The sequence below is a fragment of the Ascaphus truei genome, chromosome 9, assembly GCF_040206685.1.
Source record: "Ascaphus truei isolate aAscTru1 chromosome 9, aAscTru1.hap1, whole genome shotgun sequence".
NCBI lineage: Eukaryota > Metazoa > Chordata > Amphibia > Anura > Ascaphidae > Ascaphus > Ascaphus truei.
The window spans coordinates 68,412,744-68,437,043 of NC_134491.1; the positions used below are offsets into that span (position 1 = coordinate 68,412,744).

At 47.9% G+C, this 24,300-nt stretch overlaps 1 protein-coding gene across 3 annotated transcripts in view; it reads right to left on the reverse strand.

Moving 5' to 3' along the window:
* Window positions 1-1,404: 1,404 nt before the first annotated feature.
* PTPN22 (protein tyrosine phosphatase non-receptor type 22) overlaps window positions 1,405-24,300 on the reverse strand; it is a 95,936-nt gene continuing 73,040 nt past the window's right edge. Inside the window, exons 12-21 of one of the 3 annotated variants that reach the window (XM_075615306.1) lie at window positions 23,764-23,825; window positions 17,254-18,053; window positions 11,311-11,391; window positions 10,683-10,810; window positions 9,631-9,658; window positions 8,024-8,107; window positions 7,260-7,369; window positions 6,476-6,506; window positions 5,582-5,650; window positions 1,405-2,178 (exon numbers count right to left, since the gene is read on the reverse strand). In XM_075615306.1, coding sequence (XP_075471421.1) covers window positions 2,114-2,178; window positions 5,582-5,650; window positions 6,476-6,506; window positions 7,260-7,369; window positions 8,024-8,107; window positions 9,631-9,658; window positions 10,683-10,810; window positions 11,311-11,391; window positions 17,254-18,053; window positions 23,764-23,825 — 1,458 coding nt within the window. In that variant the 3' untranslated portion in view covers window positions 1,405-2,113. The remainder of the gene's footprint in view (window positions 2,179-5,581; window positions 5,651-6,475; window positions 6,507-7,259; window positions 7,370-8,023; window positions 8,108-9,630; window positions 9,659-10,682; window positions 10,811-11,310; window positions 11,392-17,253; window positions 18,054-23,763; window positions 23,826-24,300) is intronic. The other 2 variants (XM_075615305.1, XM_075615304.1) reach the window with 2 other exon arrangements.

A 24,300-nucleotide genomic window follows, 5' to 3' on the forward strand; every position in this document is an offset into this window, starting at 1 on the left:
TGTGCTGCTGACCCCCCCAAAAAAGAATTCCCCCTAAAAGTTGTAATTTTGTTTATGTTGCTTTGACTTGCCCGAGCCTGATACAATCCTCTCTACCACCCCTATCCATTCTCTTTCTCTCACCCCCTTTTCCTCCCCATCCCCTCTCACCTACCCCTCCAGTTAAAATTCCTTACCTGGCTGTTGAGGTCCTCCCTGGCACCAGAAGTTCTCACTTTCTTCCAGGTCGGAGTGCTAAGGCATCCTCTGCCACAGACGCCACCGTTCTCTTCCTCCTCTGCAGAGCACGCTTCCTACTACGCTGTGCAACTGCTCCCAGCCTCCCGTGAGTCGTGCTGCCACCATTACCTGCCTCACCCTCTGCCGCCCCGCCAAAATGTGACGCCCTAGGCCGCCTTGTGGTTGCACCAGCCTTGCCTCCCCAGGCTCTCCCCACATGCTTCCCTCCTTTCAGCTTCTCCCCCCATATACTCCCCTCCTCACCAGCTTCTCCCCCACCCCTTTCTCACCCCCCCCACCCCTCTGTTTTACACCCCCCCTTTCTTACCCTGAATAGTGTGGTTGCTACAGAAGGGTCACAGCGACGGTTGCTGCTGCAGTGGGGCGCATTAGAGGTAAGCAGCCTGCTCTGGCCCGGCCTACCACTGCCTCCCAAAATGTGCCGCCGACTAATGGCAACCGACTAATGGTTGCACCAGACACACACGGCCTTGTAGGTAGGGTTAGTAAAGAATCTACACACTGTACTTGTGCTGTAACATTCCCTTTGGTGGTTTATTTTCCACACAATTACACAGAAAGTAAAGTACACCGTCCCTTTAAGGCAAAAATAAATAAACAGAAACACCTACTCCATTTTAGGGAGACTTACTAAACAGAACAGGACCTGATTAACCGACTGCTTAGCTCGGCTAATTTCCAGTCTATACAACACACAGCATATGTCTGGAATCAACATCAAGTTTTTATCTGAGGTGCTGGGCATGAGTCCCAGAAGACTGAAGGAACTGTTACCTTCTTGCAGATAGTCCAGCCCTGCTTCTATAACAGGCTGTGGCATTCCGGTGTCTCGCAGACAAGCCCTGGGTCCTTGCAGGTTGGGGAAAGACTCCTGCTTTCTAGCAGGATCCTGACCTTTCTCCTACTGGGAGAGACTTCCCATGTGGTCCCTTTCTCCCCGTGAGAAATACTTCTCTTTGTAAAAGCTTTCCCTCTTCCCTTTTTAACCAGATCTGTCTGGGCTAATTAGGTGCACCTTTAGCTTGCCTAGCTAGAAGAGTTTAACCTCCCACATAATGGAAAGCATGCATACTGCAACCTCCTGCTAACATACACACAGACTATGCCTCTGTCACAGGGTTAACAACTAAAAAATCAAGAAATATCCTGGGCACAAAAGTATTTGATCATTATAAATATTTAATATGCAGTGTCAAGGTTGACAACACATGTTTCAAAATATAGATATTTGTTGTGACAGTGTAACATTGCTAAATGATTGTTAACACGTGTTATGCCAATGGTAAACATGCTTTAAAATCGTATTTATTTAATTCAGAATTATTCGCTGCCTGATTTTGGTTTTACTTAGCTGTTTTGTGTCCATGTGACTTCTGGGTCCCCTCTGGCTCCAGCAATAGGCAAAATACGTGCCCCCCTCCCCCCACCCCCGCTAGACACAAAATGGGCAATGTCAGGGCTCGGCAGCCAATAAAAAAGTCATGATGTCATTGAGATAATGTTGCGACATTCTATTAGCGACCTCATGGTTATGTCTGTAGTCCGGTCGCCATATTTGTAGTTTTCTTTGTGTCAAACTGGCAAAAGAAAATCTAGTAAACTGGCGGAAGGGGCCCCCCAATATTGCAGGACCACAGGTGACCTCCGGGGGCACCGGTTCAGGTAAGATTTTTTTTTTCATTTCAGCGGAACTGCAGCTTTAAGCTTCTCTTGATCAAGGACGTTTTGTTGTTAAATTGATGGTGAGAAGTTATATTTTGACTTTGGGTCCTCGCATCATTGTATCAAGGTATTTTTCACCTATTTTGGCCTGTGTACATCAGTTTGCAATTTGGGCAATTCCGGCTGTTAAAACTGCACTCGGGCCCAAGATTTATAGATTCCATGTTGGAGGGGGATTTCTGGGACCCTTTGGTTTAGCAAAACGATTCCCAAAACCTGAAAGCAGATGCAAAGGGAACAGAGACAGGTTAGCAAGGGCAGAATTCAGAACTGGCCCTTCTACAATTTAGCTGGATACACATAGAGGGGACTAGTTACCGGTCACCTGACTGCAAAACTGGTGCACAGAACAATGGCGATATAAGTCCAGATCCACAAAGATTAACTTTCAGACTAACGAGGTGTCTTCGCAATACAATAACATACAGATGTAGCAAGACTTGCTGTTCTCACCACCAGGGCAAGCCGCAGGACCGCAACTGCCCCATTGCTTTAGGATTATGACTGTGGGGGGTCTGATCCGGAAGCATGTACCCCCCCGTAGTGCAACAGTGGCAATACTCTCTGGAGCCGCGGCTTTAGGATTTCTCAGCTGTTGCTCTGGAGACAGCAAGTCTCGCTACATCTATAACAGTAAGTGTTAACTATAGTGGTGTTTACCAATAATGATATTCAAATGAGGTGTTACAATAACAGCACATATCCACTCCAAAATCCGATAAGGTTAACGCTGGGATTTAACTTTGTTAGTTAGGTCATACCTAAACTTGGTGTTAGTCCAAGCCCTGAAAAAGGGCTTTCGATGGTCTGGATGGGTGTAACACCACAGTTCGGTATGATTTAACGAACAGCATTATTTCCCAGTGTTCTTTCCCCTCCTTTCTTAACTTGAGCTAAAGACCAATTTCAATGTCTGGCTCGGAAAAGCCCTAAAACGTACTTAATGTCACGGCTTTGGATGATAACGCAGTGTTAAGATACAATAACTTGACTTTAAGTGGATATAATTAGCTTTAAGAATACCATGTTAACTCAGTGAGCATAAAGCCCATTCTTGTTTTAGGTAGCATCACGGTATGAGCCCTGATTTTACAGAGCTTTGTGCATCTGGGCCTAAGAGAGAAACCCTTATGGCTTCCAATTGGATTTTTCTTCCTTTGATACACTTTGATGCTGTTTTCCAGTCAAGGTAATGGACCTTAGAGTGTTCTATAAATCGATCCAATTTCTATAGTAAACGATACTTAAGGGGGTTATTCGTTGCACTGCTCTAGTGCAGATTGGGACACTATCGGACAGAAACACCTATTGAATCACAGTTTATTGAATAATCCCTTAACCCTTTGGCAAACTGCTCTGTTACTGATGGCGAAACGGAAGGGGAGGAGTTATTCTCCTGTTCCGTTCCTCATCATTATATATAGTGCAGCGCGGGCACGGTTTCCCCTAACAAAACAAGCATTTTGTTTTTTACGTAGCTACTGTGTCACGGGGCCCCTGAGTGTCAGACCCTGTAAGGTTAAAACTGTCTTCTGTCTTCTGGAATTGATAAGGTTAAAAAGAATACGCTGGCCTTGCTATTTTCACGGGAGGCTATTGTAAATAGCTTCAGACCAACTGTTCAATGCCTGTCAAAATATTGTTAAAATAAGTCTACAGAGGATAGGGCTGCCTTATAAGTCACCATTGTATATGTCTCTTGCTCAGCAGTTAAATGTTTTAAGCTCTACAGAAAAGGCATTATGTGAAGGATACATGTAAATTTAGACGTGTACCCATATTTGTAACAGATGACAACTGTATTTTTGTCCCTGCCTTGTGTATATAAACCTGCTTGTGAACCATTAAAATTTAGTTGTAAGAACTCAGCCAAGGTGCCTCCCTGAATTCTTACGGCTCCGAGCTCGTATATGTCATACTATTTGAAAGCATCCCATATTCTGTTGCGTTTCAGTAGCTCCCGGGAGAAAAGGTTTTGCTTGCCCTAGAAGGACCTGATCTGTAGAGATCTAACAGACCCCATGATGAGTCTCGTGCACAAAGGGTTAAGAGACATTTTCATCTTTCATCCCATTACTGTAGCAAGACATGTTGCTTTCAATGTTACCATGTGTGCAGGAGCGGCTTGATGCGGTGCCATCGGCGCGACTGCATGGGGGCCCGCGCTTACCGTGGTTCCGCGCCCTCCCCCGGGACACCACCTGTGAAGCGGGTGCGGTGGTGACAGAGGGACACAGGCGCCGATCACGGAGGCCTGGCACGACTTCCGGTGCAGCCCAACTTCTGTGCCACGACCCCCTGTGTGGGCTCCCCCTATCGCTTCCGCAGCCACAGCCAGGGCCGGTGCAAATGTATTTGGCACCCTAGGTGAACCTTCAGCTTGCGCCCCGCCACAGACAATGTAAATGTTATACCTAATAGATTTTTTTCTAACAATCATACACACTCCCCCTTCTCCCTCTCTCCCCCCTCATTCTCTCTCATTCTCTTCCCCCCTCTCTCTCTGTCATTCTCCCCCTCTCTCATTCTCACCCTCCACTCTCTCTGTTATTCTCTGCCTCTGTCCCGCTCCCCCTCTCTCTCTCCCCCCAACCAATCTCTATCATTCTCTCTCCCCTAAATACACGCAAAACAGAACAAATACACAGGACAGCCACAGAAAACACACACACAACCGAAGAGAGCAGAACACACACACAGACACACACAGCAGAACAGAGCAAAGCACACACACAACAGGGCAGGACACACATACACACCAGAACAGCACAGAACACACACACACAGGACAGACACACAGCCTCACCTCTCTCCGCTCCATGCTGTTTCCTCTTCTGCTTAGCCCCGCCCCAAGGCTCCTTACACATCCTCTTGATTGGCTACTGCCGGGTAATGCACCCAATCAGGATGGAGGAAACTGCCCAGCCCTCTAGCAACTACCCTGTTCTCTCCCTGATTTGGGAAATTGGGGAAATCCTATATTACACTGCACTAATCAAACTAGCGTCTGTCGACCCCCAAATTCTGCTGCCCTAGGCGGCCGCCTAGTTGGCCTAAAGGTTCAACCGGCCCTGGCACAACCGCCCCACAGGTAGGGCTACAGGGAAGGTAGGGCTACGGGGAAGGTAGGGCTACGGGGAAGGTAGGGCTACGGGGAAGGTAGGGCTACGGGAAGGTAGGGCTACGGGGAAGGTAGGGCTACGGGGAAGGTAGGGCTACGGGAAGGTAGGGCTACGGGAAGGTAGGGCTACGGGGAAGGTAGGGCTACGGGGAAGGTAGGGCTACGGGGAAGGTAGGGCTACGGGGAAGGTAGGGCTACGGGGAAGGTAGGGCTACGGGAAGGTAGGGCTACGGAGAAGGTAGGGCTACGGGAAGGTAGGGCTACGGGAAGGTAGGGCTATGGGAAGGTAGGGCTACGGGGAAGGTAGGGCTACGGGGAAGGTAGGGCTACGGGGAAGGGAAGAGGCCCCACACACTCTCTGCAACGGGCCCTGCGATTTTACAAGCCGGCTCTGCACGCTTGTGATTTAGGGAAATCTTACAGGAGTGACAGAGGAGACATACAGATCATAAAGGCACTTATGCATTTGTGAGTTTCTACTATAGAATAAAACCTTACTGAAGTTTAGAAATGAGAGAGCATGGCTGGACGGGGAAGATTCTGATGGCTTCACTGAACTGCATAGATCTAGGGGGAAAAAACAGCAGAAAAAGCACAATTAAAGATAACTTTGTTTTAATATATAGGAGGTAATGTACCAAGACAAATTGAGGGCAAAATTGACACCAAGTGTGGCATTTAAAAAAAATCTTGTGTCTCTTCGCGTCAAAGAATTTTAATACAATAAGGTCTTTGCTCCAAGCTTTGTGGCATGTGCATCGGCTTGCAATCTGGGGAGTGTTAACAGCAGGAGTTAGGGAGGAGTTACATGACGCACAGATTATGAGATGTAGCAAACTCTGCTCCTTAGAGCTGAGACTTGGGAGAGGTTTGTATGATATCTTTCAAGCGTTTACACAGGTAAAGCCCTCCCCTCATTATCATGGCCTCTCTGATAGGAACAGGGTGGAATAAGGGTAAAGAGAACCTGTGATTGACAAACACTTGCCCCATTCAGTGGCCCACAAGGGAAAGGATTTGGATTTAATTTCCAAAGAAACAAATACAGCTCAACCCCCTTATAACGCTGTGCTTGGGGTCCAAAGAATCACATCGCGCTATAAGCGGATCGCGTTACAAATAATGCACAATTGTATGCATTGTATTTTAAGATACCAATATTCATGTTGTAAAGTATTCATAAATACAAAAATTGGGAGCCACGCTTGCATCGCGTTATAAGCGGATTCGCGTTGTAACGGATCACTGTATAACGGGGTTGAGCTGTACAGGTAAATCCTTATTTTATGCACAGTAAGAATTGTTTAAGGAAGACAAATTGATTGTTAAATTCTTTGCAAAATGGGAGGTTTTTTTGTCAGCTACGTGGGATTTCAAATGCAGCGCACTTACTTTTCTTCACATTTCGCAAAATCTTTAGGCTCTGCAATGAAAAACAGACAGCAATATCGTTACTGCAATGGCAGGAATGACACATAGAATATGTCATCGGAAGAAGAGACCTAGGGGATCAAAAAAATGATGCATAGCACCGCAGGGATCTAGTGCAATCACATCACTCAGGCTCTCTCTTATGTGGGTCTTACAGTGCAAAGTACATCATTTATCTATTAAGAATCACCTCTCGATGCAATATTCTACAAATATATAACTTCGCTTATATCGTAGCTCTAAGCATGCATAAAAATCCTTGTGTGCACGTGTGAAGAGTGAGGCTCCTCCAGCGAAAATAATACTATACCTTAAGAATGGTCAAAGTTAGACATCTTCTGTTTTAAAAGTTTAAAAGAGAAAACAATCTACATTTTTCTACTCATTTAGAAATTCCCCCCAGAAGTATAACTAAGTTGAGGAGCAAGAAAATATTGCAGTATTGCTCAAAAGCGGGATATACACAAATTCTAAAAAAAAATAATTAAAAAAAGTGTTGAATTTTCACACAAAAAAATAAGGTAAGTGTGCAAAATTGTGCTTTATTACAAAAGTGCAGCGATCTGTGTATGTCTGAGCACGCAGATGTAGGCCCCATATTTACTAAGTTGTGCTATTCTGAAAGACCCCACTGAATGGAGTTGTGTTAAGGTTGTTTAAAAAATGTTTGCTTGACCCACTATGTGGGACTATCCCATAAACTGGTGTACATGGCGTATACTCTATAGCTAATAAGCTATATCACCTTTTTCCTTGACATGTGTTTTTCAGGCTCTGGTGATGCTGTTGACTCGCTGTTTTCTGTGTCCATGGGAGCAGAAGTACCGGTAGCTTCAGGAATACAATGCTGCATAGCTACAAATACAAGGGTATCAGTGAGATAAAGAGAAGCATTATGTTTTAGAGAAAGAGGACTATTAAAACAAGAGGTCACAGCCTAAAACTGGAGAACCGTAGTAGGGTCGGGGGGAAATATACTTGAATGAAAGAATACTTTCATTTGGTGTTATAATGTAACAAGCATTTTTTGTTTCTATAGCAACCATTTACAAAGTCACATTCCCTTCCTCTTCTGAAACAGGCTCTGGCACACCCCTTTTTGAGCCCTGCCCTCTCTAGCAGTGCACTAATTGTATCTATTGACTGCCTGGTCACATGATCTTCCCCACAGAACTTTGCATGAACCCCTTTAAGCTTATGCCTAACACTGCTTTTCAGCACAGCCTGGGTTAAAGAAGTGAATAGTCAGTACAACCTACTCACAGACAGCTGTAGGGGTCAATGTTAAAATGGATTTGAAGCAAAAGGTGACAGTGTGTGCTCATTTGCATGTCATTTCCCTGAATCCCTGGGTGCAGTGGAAGCGCTGTGTTGTAGGAGATAATTGGGCAAGGCAGGGTTGCAGACCTGTCTGAGACATGTGAATGTGCTCACACGATTTATTTTATTTGCGAGAAATGTGTAAAGGTCACTCAAAATGAGTGAGACTTAACAGGCCTGGGTACTCACCCCCTACATCATCAGGAACGATAAAAGATTCTCTGGTTCTTTCTGGCAAGGGGGGAGGAGAAGGTGATGTATCCCGCGGTTTTTCTAGAATGTAATAATGCATGAGAGAGAACGAGGCCGTTAAATCGTGCCCTCCATCTATTAGTAGTTGATGCACCTATTTTTTTTATGTCCTGTACCTATTACAACCAGGGATACCTATACAACAGGGGTGGGCAACTCCAGTCCCCAAGGGCCACCAACAGGCCAGGTTTTCTGGATATTCCTGCAGCAGCACAGGTGGCTCAATCAGACTGAGCCACTGATTGAGCCACCTGTGTTGAAGCAGAGATATCCTGAAAACCTGACCCGTTGGTGGCCCTTGAGGACTGGAGTTGCCCACCCCTGTTGTATAGGTATCCCTGCTCTAGTACCTATTTCTTCCTCTTAGTCATCCATTTTCAAATTGCCCTCTATCTTAATAAATGATTAGTAGGTTATAGGGACCATATCAGCTATTTTATGTTTATATAAGTATATACAAATAATTACAGCAACACAAGTGTCTTATTGGTGAGATGATCTTTGCATATAAATGAATTGGATATGTTTGGAAGCTCCTGTATCTCACATTGACAGAGGAACTAAAGTCCTCCTATTTACATGTGCTCTATATTGGAGGGTCAGACACAGCACCCTTACAGAGATCTAGTCACCAGCACACATACCCAGCACACATACCCAGCACACATACACAGCACACATACACAGCACACATACACAGCACACATACACAGCACACATACCCAGCACACATACCCAGCACACATACACAGCACACATACACAGCACACATACACAGCACACATACACAGCACACATACACAGCACACATACACAGCACACATACATACACAGCACACATACACAGCACACATACACAGCACACATACACAGCACACATACCCAGCACACATACCCAGCACACATACACAGCACACATACACAGCACACATACACAGCACACATACACAGCACACATACACAGCACACATACACAGCACATGTGCTTCTACTTAGAATTAAACCACTTAAAAAGAAATAATAATAGCATGTTCTTGTATAGCGCTGCTAGTTTTACGTAGCGCTTTACAGAGACATTTTGCAGGCACAGGTCCCTGCCCCATGGAGCTTACAATCTATGTTTTTTTTTTTGGTGCTTGAGGCACAGGGGGATAAATTGACTTGACCAAGGTCACGATGGAATTGAACCAGGTTCTCCTGCTTCAAACCCAATGCCAGTCAGTGTCTTTACTCACTGAGCCGCTTCTCCTAGTATCAGTAATAGTATCGGTAATAGTATCGGTAATAGTATCGGTAATAGTATCGGTAATAGTATCGGTGATAGTATCGGTGATAGTATCGGTAATAGTATCGGTAATAGCATCGGTAATAGTATCTGTGATTTAAGGAAACTATACAACGGAATTATACGGAGAAGCTGCTGCTTCTTCATATCGTGTTAGTGCCGGAAACAGGTTGTTGAATTATTGGAAAGGTTTAGCTCATTATATATTAATAATGCATTTTATATAGTTATATTTTATACCTTTAAAATATTAACTTACCCAGTCTGATACTCCCCACTTTCACACTCTGTAAAGAACAAGAAAACAGACATTTAGTATCATAATCCACGAACATATATATATATAGCATATCACAAAGTAAAAATATGGAATATAAATAGTTTTTTTAGACAAATGTAATGTATGTATATTTTTATTTATATTGCGCCAAAAGTATACACAATGCTCTGCAAAAAAGACAATACAATGCAGGGCATTATAATACAATAAGTGTAATAAACATGAAATCAGGCAATAGGAAATGAAACCCCTGCCCCGGAGAGTTTATCCTTTATGGTAAAAAAAAGTGATGTTCCTGTTTCTTTGAAATTTGAAGCAGATGAAGTCATTTGCAGCCAATTTTACAAACCAAAAGGTGAAAATCAATGACAACCTTTAATGGGGAAAAAAACATTGCTGGTGCTTCCGTATTTTCTTTTGTGCATATGGCGTTACACTAACGCATGATAACTTCACATTATTGTCACATTAAATATGCTAACGCCCCTAAGGGAATCTAGGCCCAATGTCTTCCTTAAAGAAACGTAACCATGATTAAAGCAAATATTTGTCTGTTTTTGTTTCTTTGGAAATTGAACACCATGTATTTTTCTCCAATCCACCAGGGAAGTGTTTGTCAGCAGAGTTGCCACCACTCCGGGTTTGACCCGGAGACTACGGGCTTAGACCACGTATCGGTGGGCTACGGGAGTTACCTTGTTAATCTCTGGGTGGCGGCGGTGTGCGGCAGCGTCTCCCGGCATCCTCTGGCATTCTCCTGCATCTCCCCCTGCAACTCCCATCAACATGGCTGCGCAGCGTCAAATGGCGCCATGTTGCCATGACAACGGGACGGTATGTGACCACGTGGCCCCTGATTCCATGATAATGGGCCGCTTTGTGACATCACGCGGCGTCACGAGACGCCCCGGCACCATAAGGCGTCCCGTTGTCATGGCAACTTGATGCCGCGTAACATCACGTATCAAGGGTTCCTAAGAAACCGTGTTCAAAAACACTGGCATAGTCTGGGAGACATTGTAGTCAGTTACCTTGCTTCGCTGGAATTTGGAATTGTCAGTCTGACTCTGGGACACACCGCTCCATTCCAGCGAAGTGCCAACTTTTACACTCCAGGCGGAGGGTTGGAGTATTATTGACGGTATCGGTGGTGATTCTGCTGGAAAGAATGACGTGACATGATAACATGATATAGTTTTATTGTAAAACTATAATGTGATGTTTTGTAGGGGAAAAAAGAGTGTCAGAATCCTAAACAGGGAAAATAAATAATCAAGTTTTAGAGTTCTCTTGTGCGGTTATATCCGATAAATTAGTACGTTCTGAACTAGTGTTATCTATATAAGAACTAAATAGTTCTCAAATTATGAAGAATATAATTTACTGGTTTTAAAACCTCAAACATTTACATTCTTTAGTCTTTTTATATGTAAATAAAACTGTTTTTTAAAATTATATATAAGTTCTTGCCAAAGAACTTACAATCAAATGTTGCTGCCTCATACAGAGACAGATAAATGGTTACCTTTACTAAGCTGTGCTAAACTATAATTCACCTTAAGGCCCATTCTAGTCAAAGGGCCCTATGACTGATGACTGGATATCACTAGTGATGGATTCCCTTCATTATGATGGAACTTTACATCCAATTATACTTACTAGCTTCACTAGGTACAATGAAGGATTCTGGAGTGCGATCTGGCAAAGGTGGTGGACCCTCTTCATCCAAGTCTGGAGCAACTTAAATGCAACAAGAAATACAGTTCAAGTCGATTAGGTGCGTGTCATATTATATAGCGGGCCGTGATGAAATATATTAATCTAAGGTGTGTGTGTATTTATATATATATATATTCCAAAAACCCTGCTCTCCTCCCGAATTGACTATATATATATTGAACACACAAAAGACTAAGACAATCCCCGAAAGCAGCACTCTAAATATACCACAAAATAACTGATAACATAATACCAAAAGACCAGGAAACTAAAGTCAAAATAGAAAATGAATAGATTTTAATAGCGAGCAAAAAGAACACTAACATTTAAAAACATATACACACTAAGGGCAGCAAAAAATTTACAAAAATCAATAATGCTGAAAAATAAATCAAAAGCAAAAAATGTGTCTGCACAATAAGCCTGATAACTATATAAAGCGACACAAAGAAAGCTGAATATTTAAAAAAAAACCTGGTAAAGACCTAAGCTAAAAAGGTAGATAACTAAGCTAAGGGCATAAAGAAACAAAAATGATGTACATAAGAAAAATAATAACTTAAACCACGGGGGAGGCACAGGGGAGACAAAATGAAACAGGCTCAAACCCTGAACAGCAATACAAAATATCAAAATAAAAAAAAGATGCATACAATGCCTGTGGTGGCTGCACAAAAGCAAGTAAGACACATGGCTGTAGAATCACAAAAAGCCAGTGCTGTTTGCACATATGAAACAACCTAGAGTAAGGGTTCCATAGGAGATAATGACTCCAGATAGCAGAGAAAATGATACTCAGCTGCCATATAGTGATGATGGAGTCAGTCCCACGGAGTTAAACTCCAGGATGTGTGAAAATAAGTCATACAGTCCACAGGATAAGCACCAAGAGTCACGCCAACAAAATAATGATTAGCTGCCTGGAGTGGACACAACGCGTTTCCCGGGAAGAAGGCCCCCTTGGCTGAAACGCGTTGTGTCCACTCTAGGCAGCTAATCATTATTTTGTTGGCGCGACACTTGGTGCTTATCCTGTGGACTGTATGACTTATTTCTGCACATCCTGGAGTTTAACTCCGTGGGACTGACTCCATCATCACTATATGGCAGCTGAGTATCATTTTCTCTGCTATCTGGAGTCATTATCTCCTATGGAACCCTTACTCTAGGTCAGGGTTTCCCAAACTTTTTTTTCCGTGACCCGGTTATTTTTGAACTTCTCCTTCGTGACCCACTAAATATTTTATCGCCTATACTGGCCTATAGGGCCTGCACAGACACACACACAGCCACTGATACACACACACACACACACAGCCACTGATACACACGCAGCCACTGACACATGCAGCCATTGACACACGCACACTGACACACACACGCAGCCACTGACACATGCAGCCACTGACACACACACACTGATACACACACAGCCACTGATAAACACACACACGCAGCCACTGACACACACACACGCAGCCACACAGAGACACTGCTACACACACACACACACACTGATACACACACAGAGACACTGCTACACACAGACACTGCTACACACACACAGACACTGATACACACAGACACTGATACACAAACACACTGATACACAGACACTGATACACACACACTGATACACACACACTGATACACACACACTGATACACACACACACTGATACTGATACACACACACACAAACACACACACTGATATATACACACACACACACACACACAGACACTGATACAGATACACACACACACACACAGCCACTGATACACACACACAGACACTGATACAGATACACACACATACAGCCCATGATACACACACACACTCGCTCTCCCCTATACGTACACAGACACAAACAGTGAATTACAGGCAATGACGGATGTGAGTGACTGGAGGGGGGGGGGGGCAGGGACTGGGTGGGTGGGAGGAGGGGGGGACTTGGGGGACTGGGTGGGAGGGGGGACGGACTGGGGGGGACTGGGTGGGTGGGTGTTAGGGGGGACTGGGACTGGGTGGGTGGGAGGGGGGACTAGGACTGGGTGGGAGGGGGAGGGGGGACTGGGTGGGAGGGGGAGGGGGGACTGGGACGGTGGGAGGGGGGACTGGGACTGGGTGGGTGGGACAGGGGACTGGGTGGGTGGGAGGGGGGACTGGGTGGGTGGGAGGGGGGACTGGGACTGGGTGGGTGGGAGGGGGGACTGGGGACTGGGTGGGAGGGGGGACTGGGGACTGGGTGGGGGGGACTAGGACTGGGTGGGTGGGAGGGGGGACTGGGACTTGGGACTGGGACTGGGTAGGAGGGGGGACTGGGACTGGGTGGGAGGGGGGACTGGGTGGGGGAGGGGGGACTGGGTGGGTGGGAGGGGGGACTGGGTGGGGGACTGGGAGGGGGGACTGGGACACTTGGGTGGGAGGCAGTGACTGGGTGTGTGTGTGGGAGACGGTGGGTGAGTGACTGGGTGGGTGGGAGACGGTGGGTGGGTGACAGTGACAGTGACTGGGTGGGTGACAGTGACTTTGACAGTGACTGGGTGGGTGACAGTGACTGGGTGGGTGGGTGACAGTGACTGGGTGGGTGACAGTGACTGAGTGGGTGACAGTGACTTTGACAGTGACTGGGTGGGTGACAGTGACAGTGACTGGGTGGGTGACAGTGACTGGGTGACAGTGACTGGGTGGGTGACAGTGACAGTGACTGGGTGGGTGACAGTGACTGGGTGACAGTGACTGGGTGGGTGGGTGATAGTGACTGGGTGGGTGGGTGACAGTGACTGGGTGGGTGACAGTGATGGGGTGACAGTGACTGGGTGGGTGACAGTGACTGGGTGGGTGACAGTGACTGGGTGGGCGACAGTGACTGGGTGGGTGACAGTGACTGGGTGGGTGGGTGACAGTGACTGGGTGGGTGACAGTGACTGGGTGGGTGACAGTGACTGGGTGGGTGACAGTGACTGGGTGGGTGACAGTGACTGGGTGGGTGGGGTGACTTACCTTGAGGCCGGACGCTTTCCCCTGCTGCCCCCGATATCCCCTGCTGCCCGGAACGGGAGGTGGGCTTGGGGGCACGGGAGGTGGGCTCAGCAGGGGGTGCCCCGGGAGGTGGGCTCGGGAGGGGGTGCCACGGGAGGTGGGCTCGGGAGGGGGTGCCACGGGAGGTGGGCTCGGGAGGGGGTGCCACGGGAGGTGAGCTCTGGAAGCGGGTCGCGGGAGGAAGCGGGCCACAGAGGAGCTAGTACTTCCTCCTCCGTCCCACGTTGGGAGCGGGGGGAAGGAAGGGAGCGGTCCCTGCTTGCCCTGCGCATGCGCGCGGGACCGCGGGGGGAATCGCTGCTATTTTTTTTTAACTCGAGCGGGGGGGGGGGGGGGGGGGGCTGGGAGGAGACACCGCGCGGCCAGCCTCGCTGCGACCCGGCAATTTTGGTGCCGTGGCCCGGTGCCGGGTCGCGACCCACCATTTGGGAAACGCTGCTCTAGGTTATTTCATATGTGCAAACAGCACTGGCTTTTTGTGATTCTACAGCCATGTGTCTTACTTGCTTTTGTGCAGCCACCACAGGCATTGTATGCATCTTTTTTTGATTTTGATATTTTGTATTGCTGTTCAGGGTTTGAGTCTTTGTTTCATTTTGTCTCCCCCTTGGTTTAAGTTATTATTTTTCTTATGTACATCATTTTTGTATATAGGTTTATTTATGCCATACCTTTCTTTATGCCCATAGCTTAGTTATCTACCTTTTTAGCTTAGGTCTTTACCAGGGTTTTTTTTGCTTTTGATTTATTTTTCAGCATTATTGATTTTTGTACATTTTAGTCAGTCACAGTCTTTTTGTATTTTTTGCTGCCCTAAGTGTGTATATGTTTTTAAATGTTAGTGTTCTATTTGCTCGCTATTAAAATCTATTCATTTTCTATTTTGACTTTAGTTTCCTGGTCTTTTGGTATTATGTTATCAGTTATTTTGTGGTATATTTAGAGTGCTGCTTTCGGGGATTGTCTTAGTCTTTTGTGTGTTCAATATTATTGTTATCCCCTAGCACCTACAGTTTCCCATTTACTCTAGGCTCACTTGGTTTATTTTTTATTCCAAGATAGTCAATATTACTTATTGGGTCTGGTTTTTCCACATATATATGTAGTGTGAGCAACATTCTTTTTGTGTGTTATATATATATATGTATATATATATATACATATATATATATATAACACACAAAAAGAATGTATATATAGGTTCTTCAGTATTAGGTGATACCTTTTTTATTGGACTAACAATTTATGTCACAGGACAAGCTTTCGAGAGTTCTCCTCTCCTTCAGGTCAAGCAATACTGATATACAAAGGAATCTATGGCTAAAACATAGATTCCTGTGTATATCAGTATTGCTTGACCTGAAGAAGAGAGGAGAACTCTCGAAAGCTTGTCCTGTGACATAAATTGTTAGTCCAATAAAAAAGGTATCACCTAATACTGAAGAACTCATTTATTCTGCACTATCGCAACTGGACTAACACGGCTACTTTCTGCTTTATTTATATATATATAAATAATCGAGATAAGATGGTTGCACACACTGGGTAGAATGCCTGCTGCAGGCGATATGGTGCAAGGTACAGTAAAAAGGGGATACCTGTAAGTCTATAAGGATCTCAGCTGTGATAGAACATACAGTACCAGCACGGCACAGTAGTAGTAGTTGCGTTTCACTCCTATCTGTGCCTGTGCTGTTATATCTCTGTGTGTGCTCCTTTCTCTCCCCCTCTCTATAGATGTAATGTATATTCCACAAATATTGGAGTTGCAGTAAACACCTGGTACGCGGCAACTCCCTCTTTTACAGTCAATATAGTTTTGTTAGCGCATACTTCATAGCGTTCATTTTCACACCCAAACTCACTAAACTCTATAATCAGGGTAAATAATGTGATGTTACCTGTGATGTTATCTAAGTCACGAACGGACGTTATTATTTCACCTACGGTTTACGCATACTCACAAAACAAACTGTATGCAAAAATTCTGCCTGTTCTCGAGCTCATTCGCATAGGCTTAGCATCACGTTATTTCAGGATAATGGTACGTCAGTGACATAGCTATAGCCCGGGGGCCCGTGCCCTTGGGGGGCCTGCTCTCTCGCATACTTGTCCCCGACTGCTCATGCGCGAATCTGGCGATCTTCTCGCCGACTGCGCATGCGCGATTGGCAAGTGCTGTCCGCGCATGCGCGATCGCCCTTTGCCAGTAACTCATGCGCATGCGTGATCGGCAAGCTCTGGTTTGCGCATGCCCAGTCGGCAAGTGCCCACTGCGCATGCACGGTGGCCCGTGCATATAGCGCTACGCCAATGCGCTACATTATCTTCAAATAACGTGACGTTAATTAAGTCTTGGTGACACCTTCAGACAGGCAATGAAATAGGGCCTTGGGAGAAGAGTAAAGGGAAATAACACTACGTTATTTCTCATACCTAAACCTGGTGTTACCCCAGCCACACGAAAGTATGGCTTTTGTACCTTTTCAGTGTGTGGTTGGCAGGGAGTCCAGGTCTAGGAAGGACTGAAATAATGTAATGTTATTATTATTATTTTTTCACAGAGCTTGTGAGTAGGGGATTCTTATGCTAGTAGTTACATATTATAATGTCCATTCTTAGTAATGCTCGTTTTTTAATGTGATGTAAACATAACATTACTTTCTGAGTATAGCATTAACATGACTCTAACTAAGGTCAATGCTATGTTACATGACCTTGCAGAGTTTTGACACATTCTCAGCTCAGAGAATGCTGTGCAATGGAAATAATCAGCCCTGTCACACATCGTTTACTTAACTAAAAATGGCCACTGAAATGTCCGCTTTGCACAACTTACTCTTTTTGCAATTTACGCCGTGAGACTCTTCTGACCCAAATACCGTCACTTGCTTGGAAGGCTGGTTTATGCAGGGCAAGGCAGATAATGAACTATGTGATGGCATTCCCAGGATATATTCAGAGCCAGCTTCTAGTTTGGACTGTTCAAGGCAAGTAGCTTCCACACAGAAATCGTCAAACTTTGGTGACCCCAGATCAGAAGATGGTGGTGGGGAAAAATAAGGATCTTCAGTCAAACGGATGTAAGCATTGGAAATGGGTAGAGTAGTAATATTACCCAAGGAGCCAGTGATGGGTGTGCCATGGTTTTGCCAAGGAAAGCCTTGTTGCCTCAGATTAGTTCCCACAGTGCTAGTGACAAACATATGGGTATCCACAGCTGGTGCCTCATTGGCCTGCCCAGGTATATTGGATCCTCTCTGCTGTAGAAACTCAAATGGAGTGGAATTGGTTCGTATTAATGGTGAATGACCACTGTAGCTTCTCCTGTTTGCAGCTGGTGGCTTTGGGTACCAATCATCAGAGTTGACATTTTTGGAATAATGATCCTGATGCTTAAATAGTGCAGCATTTCTCCCCGTCCTGATTGTATTAGGTTGCTGGTTGATGGGGCTACTCAGCTCTGAGATACCACAAGCACCAAGTGGGTTTGAAAATGCTAAGAAATCCAGTCTGTTGGAAGGTTTAACCACTGGATGGCAGATGGTTGAAGAAGAGGAGCCCATAGTACATTGGAAAATATTTTCTTGCATCATATTGTTACAGCCTTGCTGTGGCCCTCTATCCTTATCTGTAAAGCTATTAATATTATCAATGTTATTAACACATACTGATATTAATGTACACACTGCTTCCCAATGCAAATACAGTATAGGTCAAACAAGAAAATTCAAAGACGCTACAGGGGAAAGAGTGCTGGTTATAAAAGCATTATTATAAATAACTTCCCCAGCGACTCGCAGGCGGAATGGGACATTTGGTCACAACCATTTTGCCGCAACCAAATCCCCACCGGTGCTTGGCCACAGCCGGACCCTACGCTGCTGGTATCCCCACCGCCGGCCGCTTCTAAGCTAAGTTTTATTACTGTTTAAGGTAGGGGGTTAATTTAAGGGGTTTTAGCAGTTAGGGTAGGGCGTTAATGTAAGGGTTATTTGCGGTTAGGGTAGGGGATTTTAGGGTAAGGGCTTAGGGTAGGGTGTTTAGGCACTTACCTTAGCAGGGAAGTTGCTGGCGATGGCAGGTTCCAGCGGCGGGGTGTTTGGTGAAGCGCTGGCGGTCATTTGGTCGCAGCAAAATGGCCGCGACCAAATGTTCTAGACCGACTCACAGGAGTCTATGCACTAATATCATATTTTAAAACCTTCATATAATGTGTGTCGTGTGTACGAAGGCTGTGACTTCATACATATGACGCATAGTTTGAAATTAAGTTGGATGCTTTGCATCATGTTGTATATCTAATTGATGCATGAGAGAAGGAGCTGAGCAAACCAATAAGAGATGCAGTCTGCATTAATTTGACTGCATCTCTTAGTGGTGTGCTCGCTTCCTTCTCTAATGCCTCATTCTTTGCTACCCTGACCAGATCCTTTTGCCCGCTGCACCCATATTTTTCTTTGCTATTGTTTTCTTTGTCCTCACTGTTCGGAGGAAACCCAAGTTGCATTGAACCTGATAACTTTGTGTATTCCAGTTTGATACAATTTCAACTCGATCAAAATGTGTATGTTGTATTTATAACTAGTATTTGTAAATATAAATTATTAGTGTCCTATATTTATCATCTCCATACTGTAAAAATAATACATTTTGGAACCTATATAATGAAACATCTGTGATGCGTTGTCAAATATATTTTTGATTGATACATACAGCAGCAACTTCATTCTGCACTAACAACATAAACAGACGTTTTGAGGTTTACACCAAGCTGGACTTGGCAGACAATTTTGACGCACTCTCCTATTTTTGGGTGCACAGCAACATTAATTTTAGCACATGTGTTCGCCTAGCCACGTCTATTTCTGTGCACCCCAAAAAAGGAAAAACCGATTGTTTTGATGCTGATGGTGCAGATTGAGAAATTTCAGGTCCCTGCACAGGTGCACACACGAACAATTTAAAATCTTATATCAAAAAAAGCCATTTGCGATGCATAGCACATGGACGATGCAGGCTGCCCTGATAAACTGCTGTGCATTTGGAAACATTTGTTGCAGTTATTCTTTGGCCCATTCTTGCCTTGAAAGATATGCCTCAGAGCCATAAGTGTCTATGTATTAAACACTAGCTGAGAGACCCGGCGTTGCCCGGGATGTAAATGCGTAATAGGTAGTATTATTTATAAATCGTGGAACAATAGGTGACTGTTTGTTGTAAAGGTTGGATAATAATATTGAAAAGAAAGATGGAAGAAAATGTAATACGATGTTGTATAAAAATGGTTTATTGTAACCACACCACAGTACAATGTATATTTTGGTGGCATAAGTGATGTAAAAATCTGAGTCGTGTGTCCTGCTAGGGTGTGAGGCGGCGGGTGGCGCGTGGGTTGTGAGTGCTGTGTGCGAGTGGGGGTCCTGCTAGGGTGTGAGGCGGCGGGTGGTGCGTGGGTTGTGAGTGCTGTCTGTGAGTGGGGGTCCTGCTAGGGTGTGAGGCGGCGGGTGGCGCGTGGGTTGTGAGTGCTGTGTGCGAGTGGGGGTCCTGCTAGGGTGTGAGGCGGCGGGTGGTGCGTGGGTTGTGAGTGCTGTCTGTGAGTGGGGGTCCTGCAAGGGTGAGAGGCGGCGGCTGGCGCGTGGGTTGTGAGTGCTGTCTGTGAGTGGGGGTCCTGCTAGGGTGTGAGGCGGTGGGTCAGTGATGTCGGTGCGTAGGGGCGGGAGCCAGCAGGTGTGTGTGGCGGCAGGTATGTGTCGAGTGTGGCGGGTGTCTGTTGAGTGCGTGCAGCGGCTGTGAGGCGGTGGGTGAAAGGCAGAGGCGGCCGGAGTAAGGGCGGGTGAAAGGCAGAGGCGGGGGTGGGGAGGCGGTAAGGCGGGCATGAAGGCGAAGGGCGGCGGGAAGGGGAGGAGGGGGTGGAGGAGGGGGGCAAGGGGTGGAGGAGGGGGGCAAGGGGTGGAGGAGGGGGCAAGGGGTGGAGGAGGGGGGCAAGGGGTGGAGGAGGGGGGAAGGGTTAGAGGAGGGGGGGGGAAGGGTTAGAGGAGGGGGGGGGAAGGGTTAGAGGAGGGGGGGGGAAGGGTTAGAGGAGGGGGGGAAGGGTTAGAGGAGGGGGGGAAGGGTTAGAGGAGGGGGGGGAAGGGTTAGAGGAGGGGGTGGAAGTGTGGGAGGGGGTGGGAGGGGAAAGGGGAAAAAGAGGTGGAGGGGGGGGGGAAGAGGAGCGGAGGGGGGGGGTGGAAAGGGGAGCGGAGGGGGGGTGAAGGGGAGCGGAGGGGGGGGAAGGGGAGCGGAGGGGGGAAGGGGAGCGGGGGGGGGGAAGGGGAGCAGGGGGGGGGGAAGGGGAGAAGTGGTGGGAAGGGGGAGGAGGGGGGAGGTGGTGGAAAGGGGGAGAAGGGGGGAGGTGGTGGAAAGGGGGAGAAGGGGGGAAGGGGGAGAAGGGGGGAGGTGGTGGGAAGGGGGGAGGTGGTGGGAAGGAGGAGGAGGGGGAAGGTGGTGGAAAGGGAGAGAAGGGGGGATGTGGTGGGAAGGGGGAGGAGGGGGAAGGTGGTGGGAAGGGGGAGGAGGGGGAAGGTGGTGGGAAGGGGGAGGAGGGGGAAGGTGGTGGGAAGGGGGAGGAGGGGGAAGGTGGTGGGAAGGGGGAGGAGGGGGGAGGTGGTGGGAAGGGGGGGAGGGTGGTGGGAAGGGGGGGAGGTGGTGGGAAGGGGGGGGGAGGTGGTGGGAAGGGGGGGAGGTGGTGGAAAGGGGGGGGAGGTGGTGGGAAGGGGGGGAGGGGTGAGGTGGTGGGAAGGGGGAGGAGGTGGGAAGGGGGAGGCGGAGGGAAGGCGGGGGGTGGGAGGCGGTGGGAAGGCGGGGGGTGGGAGGAGGTGGGAAGGTGGGGGGTGGGAGGCGGTGGGATGGCAGGGGGTGGGAGGCGGTGGGAAGGGGGGTGGGAGGCGGTGGGAAGGGGGGTGGGAGGCGGTGGGAAGGGGGGTGGGAGGCGGTGGGAAGGGGGTGGGAGGCGGTGGGAAGGGGGGGGGAGGCGGTGGGAAGGGGGGTGGGAGGCGGTGGGAAGGGGGGGGGAGGCGGTGGGAAGGGGGGGTGGGAAGGGGTGGGAGGCGGTGGGAAGGGGTGGGGGGAGGCGGTGGGAAGGGGTGGGGGGAGGCGGTGGGAAGGGGTGGGGGGAGGCGGTGGGAAGGGGGGCTGGGAGGCGGTGGGAAGGGGGGGGCGGTGGGAAGGGGGGGAGGCGGTGGGAAGGTGGAGGGAAGGGGGGGAGGCGGTGGGAAGGGGGGGGAGGCGGTGGGAAGGGGGGGGGAGGCGGTGGGAAGGGGGGGGAGGCGGTGGGAAGGGGGGAGGTGAAGGTGGGGGGGGGGAGGGGAGGTGAAGGGGGGGTGCAGGGGGGGGAGTGGAAGGGAGGTGAAGGGGGGTGGAAGGGAGGTGAAGGGGGGGGGTGGAGGGGAGGTGAAGGGGGGGGGGGGTGGAGGGGAGGTGAAGGGGGGGGTGGAGGGGAGGTGAAGGGGGGTGGAGGGGGGGAGGTAAATGGGGAGGTGAAGGGGGGTGGAAGGGAGAAGTGGAGTGAGGGGAGGTGAAAGGGGGTGAGGGGAGGTGATGGGGGGTGAGGGGAGGTGAAGGCCGCTCACTCAGCCGTCCGGCAGGTCCCACGTGGATCTGAGGCGGGAGGCAGCGTGTTGTGGCCGCTCCCCCGCTGTGTCCCGGGCGCTCGCTCGCTCCCCCGCTGACTGTAGCGGCGCCGGGGGGGGGGGGTATCGGGGAGACACTGACACTGGAGGGGAGGGGGGGGGGGTGGAGGGGAGGTGGAGGGGAGGTGAAGGGGGGGTGGAGGGGAGGTGAAGGCCGCTCACTCACCCATCCGGCAGGTCCCACGTGGATCTGAGGCGGGAGGCAGCGTGTTGTGGCCGCTCCCCCGCTGTGTCCCGGGCGCCGCCATCTTGGGCACTCGGCGCCGCGAGGCAGCCTGCCTGGCCACTGGCTGTTCCCCCGCCGGGGAGGGGTGAGTTGTAGCGCCGTGGAGGGGGGGGGGGCATGTATATGTGTGGGGGGGGGGGAGAGGTGGGAGATATAGAGGGGGGGTCTCGCACGGCCGCTGACACTGGGTGGGGGGGGGGGGCGCTGAAGGGGTAATAATAGTGTGTGTGTCCCGCTGACTGTAGCGGCGCCGGGGGAGGGGGGGGGGGGTCGGGGTGAAAGCACGGGAGACACGGGGAGAGGAGGAGGTGCGCGCGGGTGCTGCTAACAGTGTGAGCCCCGCTAATGTATGTAACAGTGTGTGTGTGTGTGTGTGTGTGTGTGTGTCACTGTGTGTGTCTGTCACTGTGTGTGTGTCTGTCACTGTGTGTGTGTGTGTCCCTGTGTCCCTGTGTGTGTGTGTGTGTGTGTGTGTGTGTGTGTGTGTGTCACTGTGTGTGTGTGTGTGTGTCACTGTGTGTGTGTGTGTGTGTGTGTGTGTGTGTGTGTGTGTGTGTCCGTGTGTCCGTGTGTGTGTGTGTCCCTGTGTGTGTGTCTGTGTGTGTGTGTGTCTGTGTGTGTGTGTCCCCCCCTGTGTGTGTGTGTCCCTGTGTTCCCTGTGTGTGTGTGTGTGTCCGTGTTCCCTGTGTGTGTGTGTGTCCCTGTGTGTCCTTTGGCCCGTCACTCCGCCTCAGGCCAATGAGAGGTGTGCGGGGGCGGGCGGGCCAAGGGACCAATGAGATTTCCCCTAGGGACACCGGACATCCAGGCAGGCAGGCAAACATACAGTGCTTTCACTAATATAGTATAAGATAGAGAAAATAACGTTTTGACACACTGCTCCGTTGTGGCATATGTAAGAACAGTTTGTCACATCTGATGCAGAAGTTTAGACTTTACACCAGAGGTGGAGGACAAATAAAAGGGGAAAAGAATGGCACAGAGAGACGCAGAATGTGATACATTTCATTATAAACTGTGCCCGTGTAACTCCTCAACTCCTCTTACTGACACCCCCAGAGGTGCAAGCTGGGGCAGACAGGGGAAAATGAGAGCAAAGTACTTTGATACATCTGTGCAGGGTGAAAATCCCACAGTTTGTCACCAAAATTGCCTTGATACATAGATTTTTTGTTGCATAATGCACATATTATAATGAGATGTATAACATTTTGCGTCTTTCTGTGCAGTTATTTTTTCCTTTTGTTTGCCCAGATCTAAAGTGGCGTCAGTATAAAATTCTGCATCAGATGTAGGAGACTTTTCTGACACATACCGCAGCTCTGCTCCAAAAAATGGAGCTGTGCTCCGAAACACACTTTTCTCTTTATTGATACATAGACCCCCATGCCTTCCTCTTTATAACGCCATCAAGCAGTACATATGCAATAATAATAATAATATCAGTACGTACCCACATGGCAGTCTGATTAAACTGCTAACCGTGGCTGATGTCCCCGAAGGACCTGCAAATACCTATTAAAGAACAGTATAAATAAGGAAATCTTCATTGAGAAGCTTTGTTTTAACTTATGTAGAAAAATACAAGTTGGTAAATGTTTTTGGGAAAAAGTAATAATAGTGTACTAACTATATAGTGTGTTAAAATCTATACTATGAGATACCATATTACTTTACTTACTAGATAGAAGAGAAGTTAAAATAAACGCACATTAATTATTAAACGTGTAACTGTGAATAAATATAAGAAGGGAATGTGTTTCTGCTCCCTGAAGACAAAGTTTTTGTTTGTCTTAAGAAGTGGGAAAAACACAAAAACTGAGGCGCAACCACAAACACTAATAATAGTGAAAAAAAGCGAGGGGGGGGGGGGTGTCCAAAAATGTGAAGTGACTTATAAATATAATTAAAAGCCTAAATGAGGTGATAGGAGAAGGGCTAAACTGGGGATACACTCCTGATCTACAAAAAACGAAAAATAATTCCACTT